We start from the raw sequence: 19,508 nt of genomic DNA on the forward strand, positions 1-19,508 counted from the left end.
TCAAATGAAATCAACATCAACAAACGAAAGCATGATACACCAAAGCAAAACAGTCAACATACAAAACAAAAAAGATAAAAAAGTCACATTTAAATAGTGAGACAACAGGAAATAATGAAACAAACCACCATGAAATATGTTCACTTACTGTATTAAACTTACACAACACAACTAAACGAGGGTCAGAGGCAATGTACAAATAAGGGATAAGGGATAAATACATTATTTATAGGACATTTTACAGAATCCCCTTTTTGTATCCAAATTTATGTTTGTCATGTTTTGCAGATGAGATATTGACAACACACAGTAAATCTATTTTCTGTACTGAGAAGCTGCCTTAAGACATTTAATGTTTACATTTCAAACTATAGCTATTGCAAAAAAGGAAAAAAATGTAAAATGAAAAATGTAACTTTTTTTATATACAAAAATATATCACATATATCACGCATTTATTCTAATTTGATATTTGCTAGGCTCCTTCAGTACAGTGCTGGCTGGACGCACACATCCTCTGGCTTTTCAAGTTTTCACTAAAATCTCAGACAAAATGTTAATTTTGGCTAAATCATCACCTTTTCTTCACGTGACAAGCAGAAAAGCATATTGCAAACAGCTCAGTCCTCACAGTTTTATTAAATTTCAAATAAACAACTGAAGAAAAATAAAAAGAAAGGCATGTTTTCTGATGAATAAGCAACGGGTAATTTTGTAATGCCATTTTTAGATTTATGGGATACATAGCAGCAAAGTTGAGGGTCGATTTTGTTCTGTTCTGTATTTCTTTGTTTCAGTGTGTCGTTGACCTTACTTCCTCTTGGCTAGTGTGCTCTATGGTTTGAGTAAGCGGACTGAGCTAAGGAAAGCATCCTCTATTGTGACAGAGGTTACATAAACTTCATGGTCAAACCAACACTTATCGAGTTATGAATTGCAAGACAGCATGGGGCCTCCAGTAATCAAACCCAAACCTTACATGCATAAACACAAAGATAAATAAATGCTCTTTTCATGAGGTCAGTGTCACACTGTGGATAAACTATCAGTCTCTATACACTCCATCCAACGCTGTTGTTAGAGAAGCTACACTAATTCAACCAAGAGGTAAATAACATCACAAAGGTTTGTATTGTTCCTTTTTTTCTCCTCCCTTATCCCTTCAGATGAAATCCCAGTGGAAAGGCCTGAGTTTAACCGAGTCCTGTGTCTTATCTTGACTTCCTTCAGTTCAGCTCCGGAGCCCACCAGAGACTCGCCAGACTCTGCTACTGTGTCTTTTTCCTCTCAACATCCCCAAACTGCCAGCTATCCTAGACCCTCTACATGGGTGGAACGATCATCCCGGGAATCGCTGTTTTGTGGGAAAAGAGGGGGAGGAAGATGGTGAGGGGGGGTAAAGAAAGAAAGAAAGAAAGAAAAAGAGAGAGAGAGAGAGAGGTCAGTCATGTGATTGCTGGGTTTGATCTGTCATCACAACAGTCACATAACAGAAATGTGCTCCAGCATCTGGCGAACAAAGAGACTCCCCCTCATTAGCTCTTCATTCCAAGGCCCCCAAAATCAAAACATTTTTCTCTGCTGCGCCGCTAACTTGGCGCGCATCAACATCATCATTCAACTTTTCGCAGGCTTTCAGAATAGCTTCATGCAATAGCTGCCACTGGTAATTGTTAGTAGTTACATTGTGCAAAGCCCATTGTGCATCGTGGAGCATAATTCAAACGAGAGCGAGAGACACAGTGACGTGGGATGACAGAGGTGATGAAATTACCCTCAACACTTGAACATGGAAATGGAAGCCATGGGCTTATTTTACATTTTTACCTTATTATATCATGTTCTGCCTTCCACCAGCTCCAACAATTTCACCTCCTCAATCCCACCTCCCCCTGACCCCTTCCACCCCCCCCCCTTTTTTTTTACACAAAACTATCACAGGGAGGATTTTTCATGTAACATATTGGCTCCCTATTGATTCCCCTCTCTCTTCAATCCACTAATTCCCTGGTTATTTCCTAAGTGTCTCCGGCATGTTGAGATTAACAGAATGGCGAGTGTGTGTGTGTGTGCATGTGTCAGTGTGATCAGCACGCAGTGGCCAATGGCTCTCTGGGTCACAGTGGTCAGCACTCATCAACACTGTCAGAGGAAGTGCGGAAGTGCTTAGCTTGGGACTCTGATAAAGATTCCCATCCATCATTTCTCTCTCTCGTGATCTCAACACCATACAACATCCTGCCCAGACGAACAGACCCTGCGCTGCTTTTGATGGAAATGGGAGAACAGAATGACCCGTTGTGGCAAAATAACCCCCCACTACCGCCTCCCTACAGAAACACCCACAGAAGCTCAGGCAGGAAGCAGGAAGTGAAAACAGGAAATGGAACACATATGGCGTGACGTGCTGTCCCTCTGACAAGTCAAGAGTGACAAGTAAAAACAGAAAAAGAGAAGGAAGGGCTGGGCAGGATGAGCTGGTGGCGCAAACGAGCGGTGTGGGATAGTGTGGTATGGAAGGAAACAGTTAACATACTTCAGGAGAAGGCCAGGCCCTGCAGAGAGTTGTTTGATGAATACTTGCTAGAGTCCACAAAAGACTGATCTAAAGTGAGGAAGGAGAGTGGATGGGTTCAGGGAAGGTAAAGGAAGGAAAAACAAGGAGTGAAGAGGAGGCAGAAAGGGAAAATTAGAGCAAGAAGTGGGAGTAAAAGTGAGAAATTGTCATTATAAAAAGGTGAGAAAGAGCAGGATTAATGCTTGAGGAAGAGGTATACAGTAATGCTATCTTGAAAATAAACTTTTGCTAAATCACATAATGACAGTAGTTCTGAATTGATTACATGTAAATGCATGCTAGATGGCTACCTGCTCAGCAGCTTACCTTGCAGGCTGTTAGAATTACCGCTGGTGCACGTGGGCGGAGGGGAGTTCTGGGGTCGCACGACAGGGGCAAAGGCGCTCTTCTGTTTGACGGCAGCGGACACCATGTTGGCTGGAGAGAAGGAGAAGATGCCGGAGGAGCTGCTGCAGTTGGAGGGCAGGCTGGTCGACGAGGCCATGGTGGGGCTTGACGGGACGACTGAGAGAACAGAGACGGGTAGGAAAGGGGGTTAGGGGGGTTGTAGGGAGCACATTGGGGATGAAGGACAGGAAGGAAAGATGCAGATGGAAAGGGTAGAGAGGAGGTTAGAGAGAGGGCCGAGGGCAGAGGACGGGCAGACGAGATGAACAGAAAGGGACTGGTCAATGGATGATGGGTGTGGGGGGGGGGGGGGGGGGGGGGGGGATATTTTGGACTCAGATCAACTGGCTCAGACTTTTTTTGCAATTTATTTTAGTTGTTAAGCAATTACCTGGCAATTACATATTCCATAGCTAAGACAAAAATGTGTTTAGTTGGAAACTTGCACCAAAAAACAGCTTAAAGCATTTCCCCCTTCTGATCAGTCTGTTTTGATGACTCATGCTATTGCTCAAGGGGTGCAACGGCTTGATAAACATCTCCTCGCTAACTCGGGGTACTGTAGCCGCAATTTGTTTTCAAACAAGACTCTCCCAGATCACCTTCATCACAGATAATTACGCTAAATATTTGAATGAACAGCCAGAGCAAAATCTAACACATGGGTTGATAACATCAGCTTGACAACAAATACTGCTTCCTTGTGTTTCCTTGCTATCTCCTTAACAATGGCGTAATCAGTTGTTGGCCATATGTTCAACCTCATCATAACCGGTGTTATAATGTAAAGCTTAAAGGCCGCGGTCACACCAGAAAGTTGTTGGCAAGCTACTGTAGGGTTAGCCAGCTGTTGTAGCTTGATAGTTAATTTTAGAGAGAGTTGATTTAATTAAAATTTAAAGGGAAGAAAAGATGTTCAAGTTGACATTTGTGCAAACTGTAAGTGCAACTGTTCTGTGTAACGGTACAGTTAGTACACACAGTTTTTGTTTATGTACCATATGCACCACTACTGTCTGTAAACCATGACCTTGTTGTAAAAAAGTTTATACTTTGCTATTAAATGATAGCTTTCTCCATTTTGGATTACCCGGCTAACCGTTCTTTCAGAGGTTGGCACTGTCAAGACACCTTGCTATTGGGTTGGCACATTCACAGGGCAAAGCTGCACTGAAATCTTACTGTTATAAATGCTGGTGCAACCAGTCCTTAATGCTTTACATTTGTGAACATTGTCACTTGAGCTCTGGGTTAAATGTTGTGAAGATTTCCAACATAAGACAGCAAATCAGTATTTTAAAAAAAGCTTCAAGCTGAAATCTTGTGACATTTTTGACTTTGTACAAGATAGCCGTTGGCAGGATTTTGGCGTTACACTTGTCCTCAAACAAAAATAATGGTAAGGTTACAAACCGAATCCTGCTTCCCTTTGACATCATCCCATCCATCCTCCTGGCTTTGTCTTTTGTCTGCTAATACACTAAGAGCATTTTCCCCCTCAGTGATTTTACAATCAACCGAGTCGTATTTCACCTGCCCTCTGATATCTGCTTCTGGCTTTATTGTTGTTATTATCCAACACTTAGCTTTTATGGCTCTTCCTGACAAATCCTTGCAATAAAGTCATAATCCATTTATGAAGGGGCCTAACTAATCAATTAATGAAAATTGGACCTACAAAGGCAGGCCGAGGGGCCATTGATTGAAAGTGTCTGTGTGGGGCCGATGAGCCTGTTAAAATACTTGTTAACACCCAGGAATCAAAGAGCTGAAATGGAATTGCTTCTCTAGCAATTAGTTTATTGATTTAATCAAGGGTCTTTAATGTAGAGGGTGAATGTGTGTGCGTGTGTGAGCAGAGGTGGTGTGTCGGGGTGGTGGGACTAGGTGATCTGCTCCCCTGGCCAATAAAGCAGGGATTTGCGTTTGACTCTGTTCTTAAAGAAACAGATGAGCCAGCTGAACTGTATGGCTTTTCTCTTGTGTGTAACCTCCCTTAGACTGTCAACTACTTATTCTTTAATGTTTCATCTTTTTTTAACTTTCTGTGCCTTGATTATGTCACCCCCTCTTGATTTCAAGGTCCATGATGTGGTGTATTTACTCACTGGCATAGGGTGAGTTGCCTGCAGATCCATTGAGGAAGTTGGGCGAGGTGCCCAAGGTTGCCATGCCAGAGTTAGCGTAGCCATTCATGCTAGTGGAGACGGAGCTGTAGCCACTCTGCTGGGGAGTGGAGCTGGGCACATAACCATGAGGGGACACACTGCTTGTGTTCCTATTGAAACCTACGGGGAGGGAAAGAGAGGGAGAAGGAGAGACAATATGTGTTAGGGGTATAACACATGGCACACAAAGCAGAACGAGAAACATAATGCTGCCAAGTACTCTTTTCCCTACATGGCTAATGGACATCATAATGAAAGCCAAAAATAATTCTCAAAAACTCTTGGACTGCATATGGCAGAGCGAGAAAGCAGAGGAAGAAGGTTGTGACAGGGAACTAGCTGCATGCAAGTACTGAAACAAGAGGCCTTTAAACTTACTGGCTCCTCTCCAAATTAGATATATTGATAAGGCAATTAGCACTAAAAGGCCTCTGCAGCTCTCCTGTAATTTATAAAGAATGAAGCCAGTTTTTCTGACAGAACCTCTCTCTACTTTATGCTTTACAGGGGTAGTGAACAGAAAAAAGATGAAAGGAGACTAAAAATATACATTTCAGGTGCGCTGATACCGGAGAAAAAAAATACAGCTGGAATTGAACATCAGGAATTTCTGCTCTCTAGTGCAACATGGTTGCACTTCTGTACTACAGCAGCCTCTTTCTTGATAATAAGGTACCACCAATTCCCCATCCTCATCTGTTATGAGTTGGAAACTGTAGGCCAGAAGTCACTCAGTTGATATCTGTTGTTTTCTACACATCTGAGCATGTTTCCAGATGAAGATGAAGGATAGAGGAAGCTCATTGGAAGTATTGAAACATATCCAGAGGCTGGTCCATCCACCCTCCTCTACTTCCCCTGATACACGTGATGAATCACCACTGACGGCATCCACATCTCTCTCTGTCAGACAGGGGCCAACCCCAGTCTAATATACACACCCCTAGGACCCACTCATATTTCTCCATCCAACTCCATCCATGGCTCTCTTTTTATACATTCTTCAATCTCTTACCTTTGTTCTTTCCTAGACTCCAATTTCTTACTGTCGCCTCCTCCTCCTGTCCTCCTTTTTCAGAATCTTCCTTATTTGCTGTGCACACTTAAATCACTCTGTCTGAATTTCCCACATGAAAAATAAAAATCTCTCTATCACACTACTACATCTTTACTATCCATCCCTCTTTCAACAAAGAGAAAAATGTTAAATAAACCCCCACCACTTTTCCCAGGATAATAACCAATTGTTTCCTGTTGACTTTGCTCACCCTGATTGGCTGTTTGTGCCACTTCTGACCCAGTGAAGGAGTTTACGGACATCATGCCAGCATGGACGGTGCCGCTGCCAAGGCTTGCTAGCTGATTGTGCCCTCGTGGCACAGTTGTGTAGAGGGCCTCTGCGATATCCGCTGCTCGTTTCAGAATCATCTCCTATGCATTGAGGAAGAAAAAGGTAGAGCTGTGGTCAGCAGTAGAGGCAGGAGGGAAGAAAAAGAGAACATATGACCTCGATGCAGGCTATAAGCACAAACAAGAATGCTAGACCTGCACTTGAGATATTGCCCATGTAAACCTAGTAGGCTGAGTGTTTTTTTTTTTATCAGTGGTCACTGGGAGAGGTAGGATTGGTTCCAGTAAATAGAGGAAAGCCTCATTACCAGACTCATCAAATCTTTAGCCTGCCTCTTCCTCTCTTCGACCCAGTCCTTAATCCCATTCCTCTTTCTCCTTATCTGCTTATGTTCTCTTCCTATTCTCCTCTCCTCCTTATACATTCAGTTAGCCTTGTAAATCTCCGATCCTCCTCAAAAAACAAGCTGATGAATGCACTAACTTATTCCCATATGTGTGTGTGGGTCCCAGATCAGATCTTGTATGAACCATGGCAAGATGCTGCGGGGGCCAGCAGAGACACCACCTTTGGTGCTGCGACAAGTGGTACGGACCACAAACATAATTCGAGGAAAAGATATTGATGTTTGTGTACTTATGTTTGTGCGAATGTTACCTGGTTATTGTGAGGCATCCCGTACAAGGCCTCCACCAGGTCTGCTGCTCTCTTTAAGATCACCTCCTACCATCAAGCGCAGAAAGAGGAAGGGGCTTGATCAAGAGTGTGAGTTCAGTCACTTTTATTACATTTCACATCTTACATCATGCTGTGAATGCAGAACAAAGAGTGCAGGAGAGAGGAAGGAGGCAGACAGAGAAATGGAGAGGAAGAGAAATGGGCCTGTCCCGGCACTTTGTTACCAGCAGGGCAGTTTGGGAGAGCAGAGGTAAAGATACTGTTATCTGTGAATAAAACATGAGCCTATATCTCTCTATCAGTCAGCCATCTTCTACTTCTTCTGCTCCCTACTGTCAACACCAGATCATGAATCACATGATCACACATCAATCTCATTTAACACAACATATCATCAGGTTGACGGCTATACAAGTCCCCTCGTCAGCGGGGACACACCCGTCTCCTGCCCTTCATTAACCCTGGTAATGATCCAAGTGAATAGCCCTGTATCCACTTTGTGTGATAAATGTCGAATATCACTGCTAGGGTGAAAACTGGCGAGTGGAATTTCCCACATCAAACATTTATCCTTCGGTAGTGTTCGCCGTTTCTCCGAGCTCATTTTACACCGCTTATCCTTCTTTCTCTCCTCTCATTGTCTTTATTCTTTTCCCCTCCCTGAGTGTATGAGTGTGTGACTCCAGGCAGTCGTTATATGTGTGTGATGTAGACACCTACAGCCCTTTGAAACCCTTTTTAAAAGTTAATGTGCCAGGGCCAGGATATATGCTGGAGGCGCGACAACCAGAAAATTGCAGCCCCCTCCCCTCCAACCTTCCCCTCGTTTCTTTTTCCCCCTGCCTCTCTCCCACTCGCGCACACACACGCTGCGCGCTATACTCTCCTGAGTGTATCCCTCACTGTGAACAAGCCCTGGAGCATGTGTGCTCTCTGTTCCGTGACACACCGCCTTTCAATCAGAGCTCATATCACAGACACATACGCACACAGGTGCAACCGCACACTCAGCCACGCACATGTGGAGGCTGTCGAGCACGGCCAGGACATGACGAGAGGGTCAGCAAAGCAATAAAGATTGTAGAGCGCTGTCCAAGGTGCTAAATTCACTCAATAATGGGAGCGCTGCCTCTGTGTTAACCTCCCATTACTAGCACTATCTGGGGAGCAGAGAGGGATGCGGGGGGGGGGAGGGGGGGGGGGGCGGAAAAGAGGGGAGACCAGAGAGGAGGCCTGCTCGGTGTGATTGAGAGATGTAGAGGCCCTAGGAAGGTAAGTGGTTCTTTAGTATGTATGCACCGCTCCTCGCTTCCTTCTTTCTGCTTTTCCTTGACACACCATGCCACCCAGGGATTGCTAGATAGGTAGATGGATGGATGGATGGATAGATGAAGAGAGGGAGTGGAGACCAGGGGGAGGAAGAGAGAGAGGAGGAGGGGAAATGAGGGACATGTGAGGCATTAGGACACAAACAGATCCGCAGTTGGAGTGTAACGGTGTTCAGCGAGGATATGTGAAACCTCAAGTCACTTCATTTAAAAAATTGTTTTGCTTCTCTCTGCACCAGCCATGAGTTTCATAAACATTCAGCCCTCTCTCCTCAGGAACTCCTGTCTGTCTGTGCATCTCCATCACTTAACTCCCCATGCACTCTCTCTTCACCTGCGTCTCCAAACTACTTTCTCTTGTCTTCTTCTTCTTCTTCTTCTTCTTCTTCTTCTTCTTCTTCTCTTCTTCTTCTTCTTCTTCTCCTCCCATTCTTTCTATTAATCACTCTCTGGTCTTGCCCTGTCTGTACCTATCAGTCTCTTGTTAGCAAAGGGATCTGTCCAGTAGCTAAACTCAATTAGGCGGCGCTCCAGAGTCATTCTGATAAACAGATAAATGTGGTTAGCGCTGTGCTGGCTCCCTAGCTCTGCTGCTGTAAGGGGAGACCATTTCCTGGGCGCAGGGTTTCTTCCCGTAAAGTCAGGCCCACAGAGACATCAACAGGAAGGGGAACCTGATCCAGAGCAGTGCCTGGCCCCGTCTGGCAGGGCGGTCACTCATTAGCCAGCCCCAGACCCCCAGCTCCGCCACAGCCTCAGCTAAACACCCTGCAGTCTGGCTGCGCCTGAGCTACCCAGCACTCCCTCCTCACTTTGACTGCCTGACTATTAGCTCAAGCACAGCGTGGAGGCTCTTTTCAGCTGGACACAGGATCATTACCATAACCCACAGAGGTAGAACAGGCATTGGCAGATATCCTGCTTCTTCCCTACTCATGGTGTGTGTTCATTAAGAATCCCACCAAAAAGGTGCCACTAGGCCGGAATACATTATATTCCTAATCAATTTTATCTGGATTAAAAATTGACAGAACAACAAAGAGGATTTTGCTAAGCTAACCATGAATAGATATTTCTAGCACAAGAAGTTGCCAGTGTGTGCCCCTCTCTCTGATGATTGAGGCCAACAGTTGAGAGAAGTGCGGTCAACAAACAGTTATTACCTCAATAAAGGCACAAATCAATAGAGCTGAAATGAACAACCAGGCCTGCCAGCTACCAGTGTTCATTTGGAAGAAAAAGAGACACCACAGAGCAAGGGAGGAAGAGAAGAGAAGAGATGGATGGATACAAAGATATTTAGAGAGAAACAGGGGGTTGATAGGCTAAAGACCAGAACTCCCCAGGACAAGCCTTGTATCCACCAGACATGACACACAGCGAGGACAAGTGATTTCTCTATCTTCCTTCTGCATCTAGCTGGGCTCTCCATCTCTGCCTCATGGTGACTTCCCGCCACTGAATGTATGTATGTGTGTGTGTGTGTGTGTGTGTGTGTGTGTGTGTGTGTGTGTGTGTGTGTGTGTGTGTATATGTGTGTGCACACATACATACACAGAGAAGTGTATGTATGCCTTTCTGTGTCTGTGTGTGTGTGTGTGTGTGTGTGTGTGTGTGTGTGTGTGCTCGAAGTAATAAAGTCCACCCGGGGTTGACTTCGATCCACTGACCCAGCAGGAGGTAAGACTGGACAGCTATGATGGATCACCTAACCTGCTTCTGCCTCTCTCTTTCTCTCTCTCCCCTCAACCTCCTTTCCTGCTTCTCTTCCTCTCTTCCTCCCTCCATCCTTCCTTTTCCGCTCCCACTTTGCCAGTCTAAATGACCTTATACTTAGTGGAAGGATGAATAGAGTTGCTTGTGCATTTACTGCGCAAATAAAGTGTTTGTTTGAGCAGAAAATTACCATGAATATAAGATCAAAATGTTTCTGTGCATACTGCATAGTGTCATGTATAGCCTACTGTCTATAGCACACAGTCACTCCTATGCATCATGATGCCCTTGTGCCATGTCCATCCATACATGCTTTAGAACTCTAGAAATTGTCAATTTGTTTCTGTACCAGTGTTACCAAGACATTTTCCTATAAAATAATTGCATATGGCGACCAGCATAAGCACAGACCCATGAGAGGAATGGATACACTGTACCTTGGGTAATCTCTCTTGGTCTCCAGGGTGTCTCGGGATGACTTTCTGTAACCTCTGGAAGCCGTAGTCTATGGTTGGCTCATTCAGAGCTAATCACAAACAGAAAGAGAGACAGAAAGAGAAAAAAAAACTTTTAATGCTTGATCTTTTATAACGAAAATACTTACTGTTCGACTGCAACTGATAGATACAGCAGTAGAAGCAACTGATTCTCTCCAACGGAAGAAGTGACTGAACTAAGCACGGTTTTGCATGAGTATTTCAACATTAAACTAAACATGCTGAAAATGTGGGTGTTCTCCATTAAGTCTGGTGTGTGTCTTTGTTTGCCTGTGATGTAATGTATCTCTCCCTGTCGCCTGCTTTGGTGGTTAATAAAAAGACTGTCAGGAATCTGGCAGTGTGTTTGTGTTTGTGTGCATGCATGCGTGTGTGTGTGTGTGTGTGTGTCCTGTGGTCTTGCGTTGATCAGCGACTAATATAAGCAATTACAGAGACTTGTTCCAATATAACAAAGGCTTGATCGCTCCGGGGAACAAGCTAAACACACACACACACAGAGAAAGACACACACACACACACACACACACACACACACACAAACACACACACACATAGAGTCAGAGCATTCAAGCAGCAGGGAGAAAGTACTCTCCAGGCATGCTGTGGTCGTGCTACGGTAATTGAATATGAGAAGATTTACCATGAATATTTAAACATTAGAATAAATACAATGAAGATCTGGGGCTTATTGTACAAACACTTCAGAGAAGGATTGTTGGATAAGTGCTCTCTCCACATAATTCATTGCTAATGTACTCTCTCTCTCTCTCTCTCTTCTCTGTCTTTTAGCCTCCTCCTCTCTGTGTCTCTTAGTGGTTTGCCTGGGGAGTCAATGCACATACATGGACAACATTCTGGACTACTTGTATGGGCTATAGCTTATAAAAGATACTGCTACTCTTTGTGGCTGTAACATGTATGTATTTGTATTTGTATGTGTGTAAAAAGTGCCCCTAAGAAGAGCCATTATGCGTGAGGGTTGCCTTTATGTGTTTGTGCCGCCCGTCTGTTTCCCCTGTGGGTCGCAGCTTGGACGTTTCCTCAGGGCTGAAGCCCTGCTTGCCTCACATCTGAGCAGCCAGGCTGACTGGCCCCCAGAAAAAGGCCCCTAGAGGCTATGAGTACAAGCTGTCCTGCTGGACCTATAGTGACTTTACCATGGTTCCCCCTGAGCCGCTTGCTCAAACACACCCACCAGAAAACAACAAGGGAGAAACAATCGCTGTTGCTGTGTTTTGGCAACACAAACGTATTAGGACAGCTCTCCCAGCGGACTGTTCCAGTAATCCATAAGAGTGAGAGGAAGGAAAGGTGAACAGCTAGAAGCAAAGACACAGTGCACAAAGAAGAAAATATGGAGATGCCAGAGGAAGGCTCAACTTCTGAAGAATGACACACATTGCAGGCTAGCTGGTCCACTGATAAAATAAGCCAAAACAATGAGATGAACACATGCAACAAATAAAGTATGAATTATTTCTGAGGACAAATATTTGACATTACTTCCCTATTCTCTGATCTCTCTAAAGCCTTAAGGAGGATTTGCCCTGGATTAGGCCTGCAGTCTGAGGAGGGGATTGTTCCGACAACATCCTTTCTTTCGTCTCAAAGGCTTTTGTTTTTATGATGAGTTTTTTATCAGTTCTCCACAATGTGGCAAATGAGCCTTGAGTGAACAATAGCATAAAAACCCCAAGACATACATAGATACCCCCTGTTACAAATAAAGAGACAATTTTGGTAATTGAGAGAGGAATTGATATTGTCTCTGCTCATTTTCAAGGACCATAAACCCGAATATGTGGGGGACAACGCACACCACTAACTACCTGGCTGAGTCTCTTAGGGGATTATCTTGGCATTTTATGCTGTTATACTCATGCTCAATATCTCTCATTTTACAACAAGAATTAGTGCTGGAAGAGGAAAAAAACTCTCCTGCCTCGAAAGAGTGTTCTGCCGGTACACTCCAGGATTCAGAGCACACTCTCCTATACAGGTATATTTATAATCTTTAGCTGTCGCTCTCCAGAAGAGCAAATCAAAGCCAGTAAAACCTAACTGCCATAAATAAATGAATAGATGAGCAACGCCCTGGACTGGAGGGATTCACATAGCAATCACCCACATCAGATCAGATCAATGCTCATGGAAATTTCATGAAGCCTAGATTCCACACCGCTTCATATTTCACTATAATAACCCACAGAGCCGCAGGGGGAGTGTGTATGAATGGGTGGGGGGTAGGAGAAGGAGGAGAGGAGGCAAGGGTGGATGTATGTGCTTCTACGGGAGGAATACGGGGGGGGGGGGGGGGGTTGGGGTGCAAAGAGTGGGGGGGTGAGGGATAATTGGAGGTCAGACGGTGGAAGTCGTTCTGGAAACACAAGAGAGGAGGAGGGGAAAATACAGTAAGTCTCCAGTAGGCTTTCTCTTCCCGTCCATTGTCACACTGGGGGGTGTGTGTGTGAGTGTGTGTGTGGGGGGGTACTTGCAAGGTTAGGTAATTGGCTCTGAGGCTTGATGTTAACACCTTAACAGGCCCTTAGACAGTGGGTAAGGAGCTGATCATATCACAACCGTCTGTTTCTCTCTCCTTCTCACTCTCCACTCCTCAGTCTCTCCTCTTCCCCCCCCCCCTCCCCTCTGCATCTCCAGTGCTCAGGTGTGATCTCATAAGCGCTGCCTTGCGACGATGCGCTAGTGGCAGGGGGTTCAATAGCCCTGAATTACGGCTTCATTTCTCCCCCACCCTCACACAGATGAGAGGTCCCCCCAAACACCCCCCCCACCACCACCACCACCCACCACCCACAGGGTTAACAACACCCTCACCAACTACTCACAATCCAGATCAATACCTTACAATCTAATTTTTATCCATTTTTCCATAAACCAAGAGATTGTGTTTATTTGCAGAATCCGACAAGCTAAATAAAGCATCACTTGAACATGTCAGGGAGACTAATGCATGGCTGGAAATTCATACACAGAAAACAGATGAGTAGAGCTTTTTGCTCCTAAAGGAAAGGAGAGGCCAAGGAAGAAGGAGATGCAGGAGAGGATAGAGGAAAGGAGAAGCTAAGAGATTCCACAAATCAATGGAGGTGTGGCTGCTGCTAAAACCTAAGCTCTAATTATCTATTGAAAAAGGTGCATGTCGACAGTTAACAATACCTGACAGCACGGAACCTAACTGGGAGAATGCCAATTCTGAAAAATCTGGAGGAAAACATAAGAAATTATTCCCCCCCGGTGAACGCCGCTCATTTCAGCACGGTATAAAATAATTTTCATTCGAAATTCATTTACATCATCATCAGGGACCAGATGCTCCTGTTATAAGAACGGAGCACGCTAAAGAGGGAAGACAAGCCACATGGTGCAGAAAATTAATCTCAATCTCAAATAGAGGTGTGAATTTCCTCACTGATAAGACTGTGTGCAGTAAATGTGAGTGTGTGCAGCTATCTCAGCTGGCCTGTCTCCAGCTGGAGACCAGCCGTTTTAATCAACAGCAGGCGTCCACCCAAGATCAATAAAAGACAGCATTCACAAATAGGAGCAAGACAAGTAATTGACCAGCTCGTGGTTGCACCCCACTTTTATTGCCAGATGACTGCATGCTGCAATTGTGTGCAAGTGGTGTGTGGATAGACTTGTGCACGATTGCAGGTGTCTCACATGTGCATATGAATGTGAAATACATCTGTAAATCTATGTTAACAACATATTTTATCACTGATTCAGCAAATTGCACCAACATGATGATATCCACACAATCAGCATCATATATATTATTTATTAATTTAAGTGCTCAGGCACCATCTGTGCAAAACTGTACAGAGCAAGCTAATGTTTACAAGACTTGACTATGGCATCATCTGCATTTCAATCTTGTGTCTGTATTGAATAGAATGACAGACAACTGGCAGTCCTTCCTCCACTCCTAAAACTAATTTGGAGCACAGTGAGAAACGGAGAGAGATTTCAGCAGCATCTCGGCTGGTTTAAATTCGGTTCTTGACTTTTGTCTTTTACCTCATGTTTCCTGCTCCTCATCACGACAACTGAGTGATGTTTCCTACACACCCTAATCTGCACTCAGCGCTGAAAAACTACCCCTAATGTTTGTGCGTGCATGTGTGCGGATGCGTGTCGGTGTGCATGGTGCAGGCCTTAATGTGAGCCAGCAGAGCCTTTTAATATCAGCAGAAGCCGTGGTGGAAGCACTAAGCAGACAAGGCTGCATACTGAGGAGGGAGGGATTGCCTTTTGAACGACAAGATGATTCATCAACTCCACCAATCTATGGCCGGTATTCCTTTGTCGCACACACACACACACACACACACATACACACACACTCACACACGGGCCATAGTGGCAGAGAGCATTATCACTCTATATCGCATAGAGAATGGAAAAGGGAGAGCATCTCTGATGAATGTTACAAAGATAGCAATCCAGTAACAGGTGATAGACAACCAAACATGGTGATGCATTTATAGAGGGGAGACAGGGGAGAGGAGGGTGGGCAATGACCATATAATAGAGAGAGAGAGAGATGAGAGAGAGAGAGAGAAGAGAGAGAGAGTAGAGAGAGAGAGGAGAGAGGAGAGAGAAGAGAGAGAGAGTAGAGAGAGAGAGAGAGAGAGAGAGAGAGAGAGAGAGAGAGAGAGAGCGAGCTCTCAGCCCCCAGAGGTGGGTAAGGCAGAGGGCAGAGAAAGGAACAGAAGGGGGATAAGGGGATAAAAAGACAGAGGAAGAGCAGAGAATGAAAAAAAACATTCTTTATTCTTATCAGTGGAGAGCTTAATTGCCTTTGATGATTCTAATTGGAGCTTTCTGAAGTCTAATGGCAGAGGAGTCCTCAGAGACAGCAGAGGACACATTACTGTAATAGCTTCTCTCCGATCTCCCCTGCACCAGAAGTCCCTTGCTTGTCTCCTCTGTCCTGGACTACAGCTGAATTTTTTTTCCATTCAGCACTGGCTGGTTGTGAAGTATCAGTGATAAGACAGAGGAGGGCGGAGGGGGGTGAACCTATAGAAGGGTTGTGTTTGTTTGTTTGTTTGTGCGCGTGTGTGTGTGTTTGTGTTTGTGTTGGGTATGTTTTCAAAGTAGCGGTAGCAGCAGTATTGGGTACGTGTTGACTTAATTAGGTCTGTGAGCCGCTCGCTTTCCTCTCCTCAGCTGAAGTTGATTAGCAATGCCAGCTGTCCCCAATGTAATTCAGCAAGAGCATGTGTGTGTGTGTGTTCATGCACGCACATGTAATATATGAGTATATACATGTCCTGGAGTGTGGGGCTGTGTTGATGTGTGTGCGTGCTAGCTGCCAGCTGCCACGCAGTGCTGCCAATCCTCCATGATTAGTACCCACTGGCAACTGGGCTCAAACTGGTGCCAAATAGACCCAGGAGGGCAACATGGCCCATGGAAATCCTGCATCCCTCTCTCCGATCCTTCTCCTCTCTTTCCTTTCCCCATCCACCTCTCTCCACTCTCATCAATTGCTTTTTTAATGCTCCAAATGCTCTGCTTATCCTCTTGTTGTTCTCTGCCTCACATTCAGGATACCAAAGCAGGTTCTTCCTTGCTAGCAGAACATGAAGTTATGAAAGAGCTATAAAGGAGCTGTGGGAGAGGTACAAAATACCCGCAGAGCCGTGGCTGAAGTGAAGTGTGTGAAGAGTAGAAGTGGGATCTATGCCTTGACACGGTTGACTATGTCACTGTGAAGATGCCAGCGCTTGGCAAGCAGCAGCCCAGTGTGTGTGTTCAGCTCCCATCAGATGACCTCTTGCTTCCCCTCACCTGTTGAGACTCTTCAATGTGCCTCCATGGAAGCCAAGAGGCAGAGACAGGGGAGGAATTCATCCAAAGAAGCAAGTTTTGAATAAGTGAATGTGACAAGGGGAAAGCGTGGAGGGCTGGGAAGAGATAGGGCATTTATAAATACAGTTCCAACATGTCTGGCACATTAAAAGACTGCACGCACAAATGCACACATCTACACACACTTATATACACACAGCTCTATGAGTTTGGCAGGGTGCGGGCTGTTGGACAGCTCTGGCATGGCAAAGGCTGCCCACCCATCTGCCCTCTGTCTTAGTAATGCAGTTATTTGTCAATGTGCACGTGTGTGCTTGAAGTACATTCACACATACGTACAAACAAACACAGGCTGCTTACTGCAGCCTTTTCCGCAAGTACACAAACACGGAGTCATAATTATGACACATGGTCATGGATTTTGTCCAAGCACAGTAATTAGGACACACACAACATGCAGCGGTGATGTGACGCACACGCTCAAGCTCAATTGTGATTTTGTCAAATGTTGGCAAGTCCAGCCGGGGCTTATAGCCTAAGTCTATCAGTGGTTGAGATTACAGACAGATTTATGTGATTCACAACCTCCCCGGGGACCTGTGGCCTCGCATTGGTTAATCACCGCTTTACATTCACTCTCTCTGCCTCTCTTTTCACTGCGCGGCTATAACTCTGCACCGATATGCTCTGATGCAACACTTGAGTTATTCATACCCCTGCACTCACCGTCAAAAATCACAACATCCTCATGGAGCTCTTCCTTTGTGAACAGCGCCTTCGACAGGGTTAAATCTCAATAATACCACTAATCAAAAGGTTAAACCTCCTCCTGACCTTCACCTGATTCATAAAAAGAGGGCAAACATTTGTCCATCTCTAATCATGAGGCTTTTGCACTGTGGTGAGTGGTGAGTGGTGTTATTGAATTTGTAAAAATATTTCTCACAGAAACAGTGAAGAGAAAATGACCTGTACCAGGTTACATTTACCAGATATTGCATATAGTCCTAATAAAACCTAAAGTCTGTGAAGCTTTTTACAATACATGATTTTTTAACATTACTCTAAAGAAAAGTTGTTTGTAGAAAATGAAAGAATCCAGGGTTAGGAGAAACTGACATGAAGAAGTTAAGCAGATAGGTAGATTGGGGCTACATTATCTCTGTTAATTAATGTCATTAGTAAGTGTTAGGGGGCAGTACCTGTGTAGATAAAGCGTCCAGGTGTGCCTTTGCAGAACTGTTTGGATTTGTAGGACAGCGTGACTTCCACCACCCCAGGGATGTGTCTGGGTGGAGTTTGCACACGAATGGCATGGGGAGTGATCAGCTGCAGAGAGGCAGACAGGGCAGAAGGATTAATGCAATGAAACTTCATATCCAAACATGTGCTGAAGGGACTCTTCTCGGATCGCCTCAGACCTTTCCTTTGCAGCTTTTGACTTTCTTTCTTTGTATAATCAACCTGAAAATGATGTGTTAGCGCTAAAACCCTCAGGTGGCCTCGTAGCCCGAGGCAATGTCACTCTGAAGCTTAGGATGGTTATCAGTGCTGACATGGACTCTGTAAGACGGGTTCAAAAACAGTTATCGGTTTATGAATAAAACACACCTTCCTCTGCATACATCAATTACACAGTATAAGTAAACGTATAATATGCTCGTCTCTAATGCCCCTGTCTCTGTGTCTGTCAGCTGGGGCTGTCTAGCTGACGTTAGCCACATTAAAGCACCACTGTGTCTTAAACAGGCTCACTTAGTGTGGTTGATGAGCCTATTCACCGTGTGTGTGTGTGTGTGTGTGTGTCTGTGTGTGTGTGCGTGTGTGTGTGTATGATGAAGGGTCTTTGAAAGAAAACGGTAACAAGACAAAACACAGATGAGACCTCACTGAGTGCTCGTTTTCTGCACACTATAGTCAACTAGCAGTCAAAGCTAGCAGTGCTCAAAAGCTATCAATGCCTCTGCCAGCAGCTATCGTGTGTGTGTGTGTTTCTGTGTTGTTCTAACTGTCCCTTTCATTGCTCACTTAGCTACGCTTTCATTCCACCATTGTCTGGCCCCACTCACCTCTCAGCAAGATAATATAGGAGCTTTTTATAGAATTATTCCTTTACTAAAGAGAAATCTGTTTAGCTGCGCTGCTCACTGACCTTCAATTTCACACATACACTGCATTTACATTTCAGTCATGTGGCAGATGCTCCTTACAAAGAGATTCAGACTGTAAGTTGTGCACATATTCCAAGAAGGCAGATACTAACATAATAAAAGACAGGTATAGAGCTGAGAAGAGATACAACAAAAATAAGATCTGCTACAGAGAGAAATGAGAATGCAGGCTGCTTATATTGTAAAATATGTTTAATATGGGTTTACAGTAAGGCTGCGATTAATAATCATCATCATTGTTCATTAGTCAATTTATTATATATTTTTTTAGTCAGCCTGACTTTGACAGGCCACAAAAGAAGCAATGCCATTTGAAAGCCAAACTAATTTAATATCGATTTAGCATAGTTTTTACAGCAGAGTTCCCAACCGGGTGAACCCCCCCACCCCTCAGGGGTCCAAAAAATTTTTAAAAAATTTTTATGGATGAAAAAAAAAAAGATGGTGAGTAAAAAATTTTAAAAATTTCACATTTTTGCATACACCACTGTTCCACATGCATTTCCATGTAATATGCAATTTTTTATTTTTAAGAAAATATCAAAGTGATCAAAAAAACAAACCGAGAAGTCAAAAGTTGTTAAAGCCCTGTGACAGGGATCTCAAAAAAGAAATTGCTTTTTACAAAAGGTGGGAACCATGTCTAAGTAAAACCTTGTTTGATTTTGTGGTCAGGGTCCCAAAAATACACACACCAAACACACACACGGGGCTTTTACTCACTCCAGCCAGCATGGTTCCAAAGATGACCCACCCTCAAAGAATTTTTCCCCGATGATGTACAGTAGGC

General features: G+C 44.4%; 1 protein-coding gene across 1 annotated transcript in view; it reads right to left on the bottom strand.

Moving 5' to 3' along the window:
* Window positions 1–1,284: 1,284 nt before the first annotated feature.
* The window catches only part of LOC116697284 (transcription factor COE1), a 50,225-nt gene continuing 32,001 nt past the window's right edge, over window positions 1,285–19,508 (bottom strand). The window contains exons 10-17 of the mRNA XM_032528622.1: window positions 17,750–18,065; window positions 10,644–10,732; window positions 7,142–7,207; window positions 6,402–6,564; window positions 5,074–5,253; window positions 2,885–3,082; window positions 2,537–2,605; window positions 1,285–1,354 (exon numbers count right to left, since the gene is read on the bottom strand). Coding sequence (XP_032384513.1) covers window positions 2,538–2,605; window positions 2,885–3,082; window positions 5,074–5,253; window positions 6,402–6,564; window positions 7,142–7,207; window positions 10,644–10,732; window positions 17,750–18,065 — 1,080 coding nt within the window. The 3' untranslated portion in view covers window positions 1,285–1,354; window position 2,537. The remainder of the gene's footprint in view (window positions 1,355–2,536; window positions 2,606–2,884; window positions 3,083–5,073; window positions 5,254–6,401; window positions 6,565–7,141; window positions 7,208–10,643; window positions 10,733–17,749; window positions 18,066–19,508) is intronic.

Source organism: Etheostoma spectabile, chromosome 10 (genome assembly GCF_008692095.1).
Source record: "Etheostoma spectabile isolate EspeVRDwgs_2016 chromosome 10, UIUC_Espe_1.0, whole genome shotgun sequence".
In the NCBI taxonomy this organism is placed as follows: domain Eukaryota; kingdom Metazoa; phylum Chordata; class Actinopteri; order Perciformes; family Percidae; genus Etheostoma; species Etheostoma spectabile.